General features: G+C 48.1%; 1 protein-coding gene across 1 annotated transcript in view; it reads left to right on the top strand.

Moving 5' to 3' along the window:
- TTC8 (tetratricopeptide repeat domain 8) overlaps window positions 1-4,503 on the top strand; it is a 56,684-nt gene extending 52,181 nt beyond the window's left edge. Inside the window, exons 13-14 of the mRNA XM_075531054.1 lie at window positions 1,120-1,203; window positions 3,893-4,503. Of these exons, the coding sequence (XP_075387169.1) occupies window positions 1,120-1,203; window positions 3,893-4,009 (201 nt within the window). The 3' untranslated portion in view covers window positions 4,010-4,503. The remainder of the gene's footprint in view (window positions 1-1,119; window positions 1,204-3,892) is intronic.
- The last annotated feature ends 9,094 nt before the right edge of the window (window positions 4,504-13,597 follow it).

Raw genomic sequence — 13,597 nt, 5'->3', positions numbered from 1 at the left:
CAATCATTCTCAAAGCATTTGCTCTCCACTTAAGCCCTTTGCATCAGGTCCTCTTTTTTTCCCCTCCCTCCCCGCTCTCCCCTTCCCCCTCCCTCATGTGCCCTTGATAATTTATAGATTGTTATTTTGTCATATCTTGCCCTGTCCGGAGTCTCCCTTCCCCCCCTTCTCTGCCGTCCATCTCCCAGGGAGGAGGTCACATGTGGATCCTTGTAATCAGTTACCCCTTTCCAACCCACTCACCCTCCACTCTCCCGGCATCGCCCCTCACACCCCTGGTCCTGAAGGTATCATCCACCTTGGATTCCCTGTGCCTCCAGCCCCCATATGCACCAGTGTACAACCTCTGCCCTATCCAGTACTGCATGGTAGAATTCGGATCATGGTAGTTGGCGGTAGGAAGCACCCAGGATCTGGGGGAAAGCTGTGTTCTTCATCGGTACTACATCGCACCCTGAATGACCCATCTCCTCTCCTAAACCCCATTATGAGGGGATCTCCGTTGGCCGACACTTGGGCCTTGGGTCTCCACTCTGCATGGCCTGTAATTCTTAAGAAAGTACTCATTTTAATCTCTCTAGTAGACTTTCCAGGTATGATGAACTCTAATGCGCAGGTAACATTTACCCTGAGCCACACTCGGGATCACCGCCAGGGAGGTTAAATCGACCATCATAAAAAACAGGTTCAAGCGAAACTGCTTTTATGAAAACGTTCACTGTGACCAGAGAGCACCTTCCCAGACGATGCCACTGGGTGCACTGACTCAGAGCGAGTTGCTTGATGTTCAGCGGAGCTTTTATCTGTTGTTTGTTTGTTTTTATGGCACCCCTGGTACACAGGTACAGAACTACACACACTTGTCCACTCTTAATCTTACCTTGAAGCATTTTATTATTGACATGATTTGGGAAAAATATCTGTAGTATTTTGCATATCAGGAAATCATTGTATTTCATGAAGAATGTTACCTGCAGGTAGCACAAGATTGGGTTGATAACCCAGAAAATGATTCATTTGGCCTCTTCCCTCCCTCCTCCCCCCCTCCCAAAAAATGTCACAGTTGCGATTCTGGAAAATGCTCTTCCATCTTTGACTTTTCTTTTTTTCTTTTGACAGGCCAGGGCTCTCTTGCAAACGGCGTCATCTCTAGCCCCCCATATGTACGAGCCGCATTTTAATTTTGCAACCATCTCTGACAAGGTACCTCCTTTCTTTACTGAGTTAGCCTCTCATCGTTTCTCCTTCTCATCTGCTGTAAAGCCAAATGCAGTGAATAAGGACACTCCAACCTTCACGTCCTGGAAGAAAGGATTTGGGTTTTCTATACACTTTTGCAATGGGGATTTGTAGCTTGCAGAGAGATGGAGTTAAAAGATAGGGGATTTTTAAAGAAGTGTATGATTTGAATACTGACTAAACATAATAGCATTATTGAGGGACTTATTCTGTGTACTTCAAACTACGTCATGTCACCATCAAAGGGGCGCTCAGTCAGTCACCTGGTGTTGGAGGGGCTTTGTAATTGCTGATAGCCAGGGGCCCCTGCCCAGGATGCAGATGACAGACCACATCACGCCCAACGTTCCAGCCCCTTTGTGCAATGAAGCATCCTAGGGATGCTGTTTCAAAGGAAGTCTTTCAACAAGATGGAGCGACACGCTGGCTGCAACGATGGGCTTCAACTTGGCTGATTGTGAGGATGGAGCAGGACCACGCGTTGTTTCCCTCCGTTGTCCAAGGGGGCCCCTGTGAGTCACACCCTGGCGACAGTGGCAACATTTTAGCTAGGGAACGTCACTCAACCGGTGCAATTCAGCTGTGACCCAAGGCTAAAGGAGCCATGTGCCTAATTTAACAGAAAGAAAACCAGCAGAAGCACTGAAGAACCTCCACCTCTTTGTTCTCTTGGCTTTTCAGAATACTTGATAAGGAATCATTGTCCTTGTTCACGTGCGAGCCTTCCTGGATTCCCGGGCCCTCTTGCCTGAATATATCTTGTTTTAATTTTCCCTTCTCAAGAGGAAGCTAGTCCCTGAAGATACCACGGTGAAGACTTGAGTCACGTACTCACCGTTCGTCCTGACACTTTTCCTGGGAAACATTCCCGTCGCAGGAGCAGGGGAGAGACTTTGGGAGGCAAAGGAGAGGGCTAACAGCGCTGGCTGTTGTGCTAATCCAGGTGGACTAGACAAACAAAACTCAAAGACACTCGTATGTGTACAAGAAGGAGCTTCCAGACACAGAGCAACTGAACACTGAGAAGACACCCAGCCCAGGCCAGAGCGAGTCCACAAGTCCAATGTTAGCCCATATGTCCGACACCGCTCTATAAAGCCCTCTTCAGACTCACGAAACACACGAAGTGACGCCGAAGGCAGGAAGAGCACAGGCCAGTGGGTGAAAAGTCTTGTGGATCCAGTGGCGTTGTAAGCATCTCAGTGCTGGCGGGGGCCTCTACATGGCTTCTCCAGCTCAGGGCCCTAGCTAGCGTAGTTCCATGCGTTGTCAGCTGCAGTGTCTCCCAGGGAGTGAGCCTGTGCCCGCCTCTGTCTCCTTCGTGCCTCCAAATGAGGTCATCAAGCTGCCACCTGATTGACAGGCTAAACCCCACCCCTTCACTCTTAATCCTCTCAAATTGACAACAGATTATGTAACTATCACAGCTGCTTGGTGGCTGGCAGGAAGAACCTTCACAGTCCGAAAAACCTGGTTAAAATGTTCGTTTTGATAGCATGAGTATGAAACAATCCTCCTCCCCCATTTCTATTTTGGAAATAAAACCCGTCATCATTATTGAGCCCTCCCGAGCCCCTGGGAAATGCTAACTAGGTGCGGTGCTCTCCTTTTCTAGTTCTTGCAGCAACCCTGGCACCCCTTGCCTGTCCCTGCTCACGTTTTAAAATGTCCTTTGAGCTGATGTTTTGCTCCTGGAGCGTCTGTGTCCCAGCACCGCCCCTGGCAGCAGGGCCGCCGCAGTAGCTAACTCGTCCATCACCTCGGCCCTCACGCAGCTTCCCTTCCCCTGCAGTCTGAGGTGCAGAGAGGCCGGAGAGCTTCCCACTGGGCACGTGCTCATGCTTTTTGCTCCGCACCACGCTGCTCCTCAGAGTTCCACCCGAGGGACTCGATCACGTCCGCATCACACCAGGGTAGCACCCAAGCGAGACAGAAAAGTAGCTTAAAAACAGACGCGCCGATCTTTAAAACGCAACTTAAATTGAGTTTCCAATCCACAGACATGTTACTCAGAAAGGATTGGTCCTTTCGCACACTAAAAATCTCCCCTGCTTTATGAGTGCGTACAGGAATCCAGGTGCCTCGGAGATTCAGATGGCGGGTGTCTTTCTTTGGGGATCCGTCTCTGACACGAAGTTCACAGGAAATCAGAGCCTCCCCTTTGCACAGTTCCCACGGTTATTTTTTCTAACATGATTGTGCCGGTGTCGACGAAAACGCCCTGGTCACGTGGCTGTAATAGAAATGAAATGGGTTTTGTTGTATTTTTTTGTTTGCATGTCACGCATGGCCAACAGATGGCTCCCCCATCTGAGTCACGTTTCCTGAGCAGCGGAAGGGATGGCTGCTCAGGCAAGCCGATGTCATTTTATGGTTAGAATCCTGTCAGCGATGGGAACAGACGGCGTAACTAGACCGCGCTGATGGGCCTGGAGCAGTTGCTTATTTTGTCCTTCCCATGCTTTCTTTCCCCACGATTGAATTATAATCTGGGTGAGAGGGTTGTAAAATCAGAGCAATAATAAGCAAGTTGAGGCTGAAGAACGCTTTGAATTTTTGCATTGTGCAGATACATGTCTTATGTTTTTAACTTGTCTACCCATTCCCCCATCCCGACCCGCCACCCCTGATCTGCTGCGGGTGTTTCTTCCAGCTCGGAGATCTGCAGAGAAGCTACATTGCTGCTGAGAAGTCCAAGGCAGCGTTCCCAGAGCACGTGGACACGCAGCACTTAATGAAACAGCTGAAGCAGCACTTTGCGGCGCTCTGAGTGCTCCTGAGCGCTGTGCTCCACAAAGGGGCATCCCGCGGGCGGGGAGCTGTGTGTGTGCGCGACTCACAGACGGACATCTGCTGGCTACGAGTGGAAGTGGAGCATAAAAGAGTTTAAATCAGAATATGAAGTGAAAAATTTTAATAATAACGTATAGGAAGATTACAGACTCGGGGCCCTAAGCATTTGTAATTAGACCAGGAAACCATTCCTCCTGCTGATGGTCACTGCCTGTGTGTAATGTGTGAGAACCATTTTATTGTGCACTCTTAGTGTTCTTAGGCTGGCCACCAGCCATCATGTAAACTAGAGGATCGGAATCCGCCTGCACAACACGTGCGTGGCATTAGCTGTCTGGGCCTATCTTAGGGAGAACCTTTATTTAGAGCTTAATTGTACTTCAAACTATTTTTATGAAATATTTTTGAGGCACCTTATATTTCCCCAGGTTTATTGTGAACTTTACAATAAATCAGTGTGTCTACACCATCGTTCTGCATTTCTCTTGCGTTTTTATTTCATGCATCATGGTCCAAACAAGAAACCCAAGTCGTGGAAATCAAGTCATTATTTTCACTGTATTTGCAGTGCTGCGCTGCCAGTCTTCCCCAAGAGGTGCTTCTGAGCTGTCACTTTGGTCACAGGAGAAAGTCGGTGTCGGGCAGGAAGTCGCGGGCCAGGAGCTTTGCTGTGGTCATCCCTGGGAGGCTGGCTTTATCAGTTACGTCGGCAGCCTTGGACACTTGGGACAGGCTTGAGTTTGACTCTGACTTGCTTACTGGGATCATTGTAATGTTTACACAGGAACTATGTTCAGGGGGTCAGCTCACTGTTTTGACCTTTAGAATTAGCCCACGTTACCGCTCCGTTTCTTCACTCCATCCAGATTGTGCGACCTTTATTGAGACTTTGCTCAGCTGCTGTGACATTCAGACGGAACGAGTTGAACTCAAGGAACGATAGGTTGCCGTGTGGTAGAGGGGCAGCAGACATGAAGCCCCTCGAGGACGTGGACAGACAGCAGTGGCTGCGGCACTGGGCTCAGACAGCCACAGCGGTGATGGCTGAGGACTGGCAGCGTTTCCTTCTCGACGAGAGGGTCGCTACGAGGCGGAATGGACTGCATGGCTCCTAACAATCTAAGGCTGGAAGGGAAGGAGCCCTGCTAGCGTAGTTGTGAAGCACAGGCTTGCAAACCAGAAGGTTGGCAGTTCAAACCCACTAGAAGCTCCATGGGAGAAAAGACCTGGTGACCTAATTCCGTCAGGATACTAGCCCAGGTAACCCGATGAGGCAGCTCCGGTGCGTCTTCTAGGGTCACCATGGGAGAAGGACACGGCTTCTACTCCCTTAAAACTTAAAGGCGTCATGGAAGGAGAAAATGTTTTAGAATTGCTTGCTGTGGTGTTACACACCTCTTCTCGATAGGATTGAATTATTGTATGACATGGGTGAAGTGCCAGTAAAACTGCTAAAAGTAAATAAATGCATGATGGAATGAATGGAAAGAAACCCTTTACAATCTCGTTATGGAAACCCACGGGGGCAGCCCTCCCTGTCCTACAGGGCCCCAGCTCCGTGGCCGTGAGAGAGTGAGGGTCACCATGTGTGGGAATGAACTCACTGGCACACAGCGACAACAGGCACTGGAGGTGATTGAGCGACTGTGCAGATGACGTCCTTCCTGGCACGAGGGAAGCATGGGAGGCAGGGAGTCCCTAGCATTGGCAGTACCATCACGACTACAACTCAGGCTCTTGTTCCTCCAGTTTACTCTTGAACCTTTCCTGGTTCTCCTTGAGGTATTAGTGTTCCTTTAGCTCGTAAGATGATGCACTTTCGTAGTTCCTTATACTCTGTTCAGTAGATGCAAGGTTTATAATGTGAGTGCTTAGTGAATTTAAAGTCAGCTGATAATAATGACCAACATTTACTGAGACTGGCCCATGTGCCCTGGCCCTGTTGTAAGCACTCTGAATTCTTACATTTATGTCCTACGGCAGTCCAATGGGCTGCTAGTCCCAGCTAACTGATGACAAAACCGAGGCACAGAGAAACCAACTAACTGATCCAAGACTTTCCAACTGGGAAATGCCAGAGCTGGGATTCAAACCCATGGCCTCCGAAGCATGTACACTAACCATTCTGCTGGACCCCTCAGTGTTTCTTCTGTAGATTTACTGTCAGAACTTAGGAATGAGCATGACATGCATCTGTAATTTTGAAGAAGTGCCCCTCAGCGGTGCTATAGGGTAAGCATTGGACTGTCACTCGGCAGCCCAGAACCCACCAGTCACTCTGAAGGCGAAAGATGAGGCTGTCTGATCCAGTCAAGATTTAAATCCTCCGAAACCCTCTACTGCAGCGGTTCTCAAGCTGTGGGTCATGAGCCCTTTGGGGTCGAACAACCCTTTTCCAGGGGTCACCGATTCATAACAGCAAAATCACAGCAATGAAGTAGCAACAACATTTTATGGTGGGGGGTGGGGGATCACCACAACACGAGCTGTATTGAAGGGTCACGACATGAGGAAGGTGGAGAACCACTGCTCTACTGGGTTGCTGTAAGCCAGAATCGGATGGATGGCAGTGGTTATAAACACCGGGAGAAAATGAGCGAGTCATTTCTGAGGTGATAGGAAGAGACCTCGTCTTGCATGTGTTTCAGCTCAGTGTGAGCAGCAGTGCAAAGATGAGTCTGGATGGCCAAGGGCAACGGCACGGGGACAGCCTTGTGCCTCAGAAAGCAAGGACCTGTTGGTAACAGTGTTATCTCTGGACGACACAGCCCCCGGCTTCTGTGACAGCCTTCTATAGAGGGCGCATCCATCATGGTCTCCTGCCACGGCTGAAGAGAGGTGTCCGTGCCACAGAGAACAGATTGCTCCAAATCTTCACCAGCACTGCCTTCCTCTACTTGATGGCAATAACATCTGGCAAGAGGGCCGCCCGCACTGAATAATTGCTGAAGCTGGAAATTCATCCCTTCCAAAGACATGTCTTCTGAACCAGTCCCCTCCGGCAGCAGCTGTTCTGTTACATTTCGGAATGCCACCTCCGGGGACCAGCCCACCCGCCAGGATCGAAGTGAGAGCGTAGTCATCGGTACATTCGTAAACATGTAGGTCTATCTACTTGCGAAGGTGGAGTTTCCACTTTTAATCCGTCTGCATAGGCTTCTGCCTGCTCAAAATGGCCGTGTTGGCGTCCCGGAAGGACTCAAATCATGTTCTCCTGAAATGTTGAGTTTGGGGAACAGAAAAGTCTGGGGTGCTCTAAGGTCAAGGTGGTGGTGACTACAATGCCCTTGATATGACTGAATGAATGAACAATTGTATTTATGAACCAATAAAACAGGAACAAATAAATGTTAAGAAGTTACGCCCATGTATTTTGGGGGGTTCAATTCAATCCAGAACACTTGGGCTCTGAAAATTTGCCCTCTCAATGCCTGATTAAAGTCAATTAAATAATATTTTTTAAAAGTCTGTAGGAACATGATCAGGGCTCTCTTTAGCTCATCTTTGATGTCGCCCTTAAAACACATGATCCATCTGAAAACTGCTGTTTTACATGGGACAGTGAACTGACTGCAAGCTTTCATTGTTTGGGGCGGAAATCCACCTGAGTGTTGTTAAAAATGGGATATATTAGCTATGGCCTCTGGTTTTTGGTGTCTGTGCCCTGCCCCCATTGCACCCTCACGCGTCTGAGACAAGCGTGAATGTGAGAGAACGTGTGCAGCCATCACGGATTGCACACACATCTTTAAACCTTTGGAAGAAACCCATGTGTGTAAACACCCACCAATGTTACACTTAACCAGTTGTCACCATGAACTCTTGGTTAATTACAGGCTTTAAAAAAAATCATTTTAATGGGGGTTCTTACAGCTCTCATAAGAGTCCATACATTAATTGTATCACGCACATTTGTACATATGTTGCCATCATTTTATTTTCATGAAAACTTTTTTATTTGTTTTTTTAAATTTACATTTTATTAGGGGCTCATACAACTCTTATCACAATCCATACATATACATATACATACATCAATTGTATAAAGCACATCCGTACATTCTTTGCCCTAATCATTTTCTTTCTTTTTTTAAAAAATCTTTTTATTGGGGCTCATAAGGCTCTTATCACAATCTGTGCATACATCAAATGAGCAAAGCACCCTTATACATTCGTTGCACTCGTCACTCTCATAATTCACCTTCCACTTGGGTTCCTGGAATCAGCTCGGTTTCCCTTTTTTTTTTTCCCCATCCCCCTCCCTCCCCGATCCCACCCCTGGTCCCTTGATAGTTTATAAATAATTATTATATCTTATCTTACACTCCCCGGCGTCTCCCCTCACCCGCCTCCCCCTTGACAATCTCCCAGAGAGGAGGTTACACATAGTTCTCCGAGATTGGTTCTCCCTTTCTACATGCCCTTCCCTCCTGGTGTCGCCTCTCCCACCGCTGGTGTTGAAGGGTTCGTCTGTCCTAGATTCCCTGTGCCTCCAGATCCCCACTGCACCGCTGTACATCCTCTGGTACAACCAGGTCCGCAAGGTAGGGTTGGGGTCATGATTATTGGGAGGGGAGGAAGCGTTCAGGAACTAGAGGAAGGTTTTGAGTTTCATTGTTGTTACACTGAACCCTGTGTGGCCCATCTCCTCCTCACTACCCCTCTGGAAGGGGTGTTCAGCTCTCTACAGGTGGGCATTGGGTCCCCATCATGCACTCCCCCTCCTTCACGGTGATGTGATTCTCACCACCACCCCACCTTTGATGTTGGAGACCTGGTCTCTGTCCTTCATGGTCACCTATGTTGGTGTGCTGCTTCCGTGTGGGCTCGGTTGCTTCTGGGCTAGATGGCCGCTTGTTTGCTTTCAAGCCTTTAAGTCCCCAGACGCTATATCTCTCAGTAGCCGGGCACCATCCGCCTTCTTCACCACACTTGCTTATGCACACTTTCGTCTTCAGCCATTATGTGAGGAAGGTGATCACACAATGATTGTTTTTGTTCCTTTGTATCTGCTACATGGTCCATTCAACACCTTGTGTTCACTTAGGCCGTGTGCTTCTTCTCTGTGGGCTTTGTTGCTTCTGAGCTAGATGGCCGCTTATTTGCCTTCAAGCCTTTAAGACCCCAGACGCTATATCTTTTTTTGATAGCCGGGCACCATCAGCTTTCTTCACCACATTTGCTTACACACACGGCTGTCTTCAGTGATCATGTCGGGAAGATGGGTATCCTGCAATGGCTGCTTAGCAGGGCGAGGTGCTATTGTATTGGGGGATTATGCATGAGGAGGCCCAATGTCCATCTGCTTGTTGCCATCATTTTCAAAACATTTCTTCCTGCTTACGCCCTTGGTATCAGCTTTACCCCCTCTCCCTCCCCCACCCTTCTCTCCTCCTGAACCCTTAATCAGTCATACATTGTTATTATTTTCATATACCAACCACTGTCTCCCTTCCCCCACATTTCTGCTGTTTTCCCTATTATATGTCAATCATTGAAATCAGTTTCCTCTTTCTCCCCCTTTGCCCCTCACCTTCCCCCTACCCTCATGGTATCACTACTTCCATTACTGTACCGGAAGGGGCTTACCTGTTCTGGATTCCATGAGCCGAGAGCTCTTACCTGTACCAATGTACATGCTCCGGTCTAGCCGGATTTGTAAGGTAGACCTGGGGTCATGATAGTGGGTGGGTGTGGGGGAGGGGAGAGGATGCCTTAAAGAACTAGAGGAATGAGTGCTTCATTGGTGCTACACTGCACCCTGGCTGACTCGGCCCTTCTTGTGGCCCTTCTGTGAGGGATGTCCAATTGTCTACAGATGGGCTTTGGCTGGGTCTCCACGCTGATGCCCCTTGTTCACATCCGTAGGATTGTTTTGGATCTTCTGATACCTGATCCTGTCGCCCCCTCCTGATCACACAGGCTGGTGTGCTTCCATGTGGGCTTTGCTGCTCCCCTAATTGCAGGCATTTTGTTGCTGTTGCTGTTAATATAAGGGTTTTGAGCTGGGATGTGAAATCAACTGTTCAGAAGACAGCAGAGGTTCATCAAAACACAGGGGCAAGTCTCAGGACAATAAGGAACCCAGAAATTGGGTTTAGGCAAAAGGCCAATACTGGGTAGCTCTTCATTGTAAGGACTAGGTAAACTGGACTACCCCGGGGGCATGTTTCAGAACTGCACAGTGGTGGTCTCTGCTCCGATTTTAGGACACAGTCTAACAATTTGGATATAAACTGCTTTTCATATCCTCCTGTACACATGGTGTTGGCGCTGTTTTGGTTGAAGAAGAACATGTTTTTTGAGAGAGACGATCATTTCACGTCTCTGATGTTGAAGTCACTTCCCTGGGATGACAGCTTAGGTATATGATTGTCACCTTTGGGGACAGTCATCTTCTTGCGATAGGACTCTTTGCAGAATCTAATTCTCACTGATGACGTAGTTGGGAACGCGAAAATGAACGGAGCTCTTGGAGAAAGCAGCTGTATGTTCCTGGAGAGGAAAGGCCAGACTTAGACTCTCGGAAGAAAGGTTTGGTTTTGTTGCTTTTTAAAATCAGAACAAAAACATAGACCCCGTTTTAGCATTTGAAACTAAAGTGGCCTCAGTACCTTGTCCTCACTGCCCCCCCACCCCAATTCCTTCTCTGATCCAACAGCTTTGAGTTCTTCCTCTTGACTGGATTGTCAATCTGCTTTTTCAAACATCTCCTCCTTAAACCTGCCTCTTCCCCAGCAAGGACAGGTGACATTCGGCCTACTTCCTCACCTCCTGTGCATCTCTCGACCCTCTCCAATCAGGAGCCTACTCCCAGCACTTCTGTCGTGTAGCTTCTGTCCCCGAGGTTGACATTGACTGATGTTGGGGGCTGTCAAGCTGGGTCCGACCCCTCGCAGACCTGTACGTGACAGGATACAGCACTGCGCCACCCTCACTGTCATTTCCATGCCTGAGCCCATTGTTGCAGCCACTGTGTCAACCCGTCTCAGGAGGACCTTTCTCACCTCCCCTGCCCCTCCACTCTACCAAGTGTGATGTCCTTCTCCAGGGTCTGCTTCTCCTGACAACATGTCCACAGTTTGTTAGGACACAGTCTCTGGCCATACTTCTTGCATGACAGGTGTTCTTTTGGCCGTCCGTGGCACTTTCGGGATCCTTCGCCAGCACCACAGTTGTGATGCACCAGTTCTCCTCTGGTCTTTATTCAATGTCCGCCTTTCACAAGCATACGAGGCCGTTGAAAATATGGTACTGGTTATTATATAGCAAATCCAGAAGTAACCTTTTTTCCCATATAAAAAACTTCATGGAGCTATAATTTAGGACACGCTAAAGGAAAGATTGTCAAGGATTTCATCTTGCTTGGATCTAGAGGCAATGCTCGGGGAAGCAGCCGTCAAGAGCTCAAGCCCATTGCATCGCCTTTTTGATGACAGCTACCCTGGTGTGTATGTAGGAAGGAGCCCTGATGGTGTAGCGGTCAGGTGCTGGGCTGTTCGCCATGGCCGAATGAAACCGCCGTCCACTCTGGGAGAATGACACGGTTTTCTACTCTGTCATGAATTCCGGTCTTGGAAACCTACAGGGTCAGGGCTACCCTGTCCTGTAGAGTCCCTCGCAGTTGGAATCAGCTCAATGGCATTGACTGTCTTTGTCTTGCGTGGGTACAGAGGAGCCTGGATAACACGGTGGGTGAGCCACTGACCACAAGGTCGGCAGTTCAATCCCGCCAGTTGTTCATCAGGAGAAAGAGAAAGTCGTCTGGTCAAGATGTAACGTTTCAGGAACCCCCAAGGGAAGTTCTCTTCTGCCCTACAGGGCCACCGTGAGTTGGAATCGACTCGATGGCAGGGAGTGAGAGTCACGATGAAGGTGGAGCTGCAGGTCAGCATTGGATGGCGATTGCAAAGTTGGCTGACTCCAAATCTATCTGATGGTTTTGTGGTTCTTGTGTTTTTGTTTTTTTTGTTATTGGGAATGCAATGCCAGAGCAATTAGATGTCCATATTAACAAACACAAGATCATAACAGTTCTAAAAGCATAGGAGACAATCTAGATGGCATCAGGCTTGGCAATAACATTTTAGACAGAACACCACAAGCACCGTCCATGAAAGAAAAAATGGATGAGTTGGGACTTCATGAAAATAAAAAATGTGTTGCTCTGTGTAAGACGCTGATAAGACAGACTGGGAGAAGATATTTGCAAAACACATATTGATAAAGGATTTGTATCCCAAACACACACACCCTTAACACTCAATAATAACATTCCATTAAAAGCAAACTAAAGATAGGAACTGAAAACAAAAACACAACATCCAAACATGCTGTCGAGTTCATTGTGAACAAGCGGAAGGCCATCAAAGAGATGGATTGACACAGTGGCTGCATCAATGGGTTCGGGCACAGGAGCCCCTGTGAGGTTGGCGCAGGACCGAGCACTGGTTCATTGTGTGTGCATACGGCCACTTTGGGCTGGAGCCCTCTCGATGGCAAACTGCTCATAGAAAACCTAATGAGTAGTCTCAGTGCACCACGGTGTCCATCTTTATGGAAGCAGACTGCCACATCTTTCTCCCACAAAGGGACTGGTGAGTTGAACCATTGACTCTTGGCTAGCAGCCGACCATCACTAGCACCCACTAACAGAATTAACTGCCATCAAGTCAATGCCAGCTCAAAGCAACCCTATATAGAGTTTCTGAGACTAAAAAAAATTTTTTTTTTGAGGGAAAGCAGTTTTTGTTTGTATTTTTCCAATGTGAGGGTTTTGTTTTTTTAATTAAAAGATTGTTTTATTGGGGCCTCTTGCAACTCGTAACAATCCATGTATCAGTTGCATCAAGAATATTTGCGCATATGTTGCCATCATTCTTTTCTAGACATTTACTTTCTATTGAGCCCTTGGTATCCACTCCTCTTTTTTCCCCTCCCTGCCCCCCGCCCCTCGTGACCCTTTGGTAAGTTATAAATCATTATTATTTTCATATCTTACACCGACCAATATCTCCCTTTCTCCACGGTTTCTGCCGTTTGTTCTCCTGGTTGGAGTGTGTGTGGTTATGTGTTGATCATTGTGATCAGTTCCCCCTTTCTCCCCTCCTCTCCCTACGTTCCTCCTACCCTCCTGGTATAGCTACTTCCATTCCTGTTCCTGGATCCTGTGTATTGTGTCATGAGCTCTTACCTCTTATCTGTACCTGTGCACATGTTCTGGTCTAGCCAGCAGTGAAAGGCAGGACTGGGGTCATGATAGTGGGGGTGAGTGGGTGAGGAAGCCTCAAAGAACCAGAGGAATAGTGTGTGTTTCATTGGTGCTTTATTGTGCCCTGGTCAACTTATACCTTCCCTGTGACCCCTTTTTGAGGGGATGACCCATATGGGCTTTGGGTCTCTGCTCCAACCCCGTCTCATTCTCAACAATATGGTTGTTTTTGTTTGTTTGTTATAAGTCTTCTGATGCCCGTTACCTGGTCCCACCAACACCTCATGCTCTCACAGGCTGTTGTGCTTCTTCCATGTGGGCTTGTAGCTTCTCTGCTAGATGGGTGCTTGTTTA

Source organism: Tenrec ecaudatus, chromosome 14 (assembly GCF_050624435.1).
Source record: "Tenrec ecaudatus isolate mTenEca1 chromosome 14, mTenEca1.hap1, whole genome shotgun sequence".
Classification (NCBI taxonomy): domain Eukaryota; kingdom Metazoa; phylum Chordata; class Mammalia; order Afrosoricida; family Tenrecidae; genus Tenrec; species Tenrec ecaudatus.
Note: the sequence above shows the minus strand (reverse complement) of the source record. Positions and strands in the feature narration are given on the sequence as shown.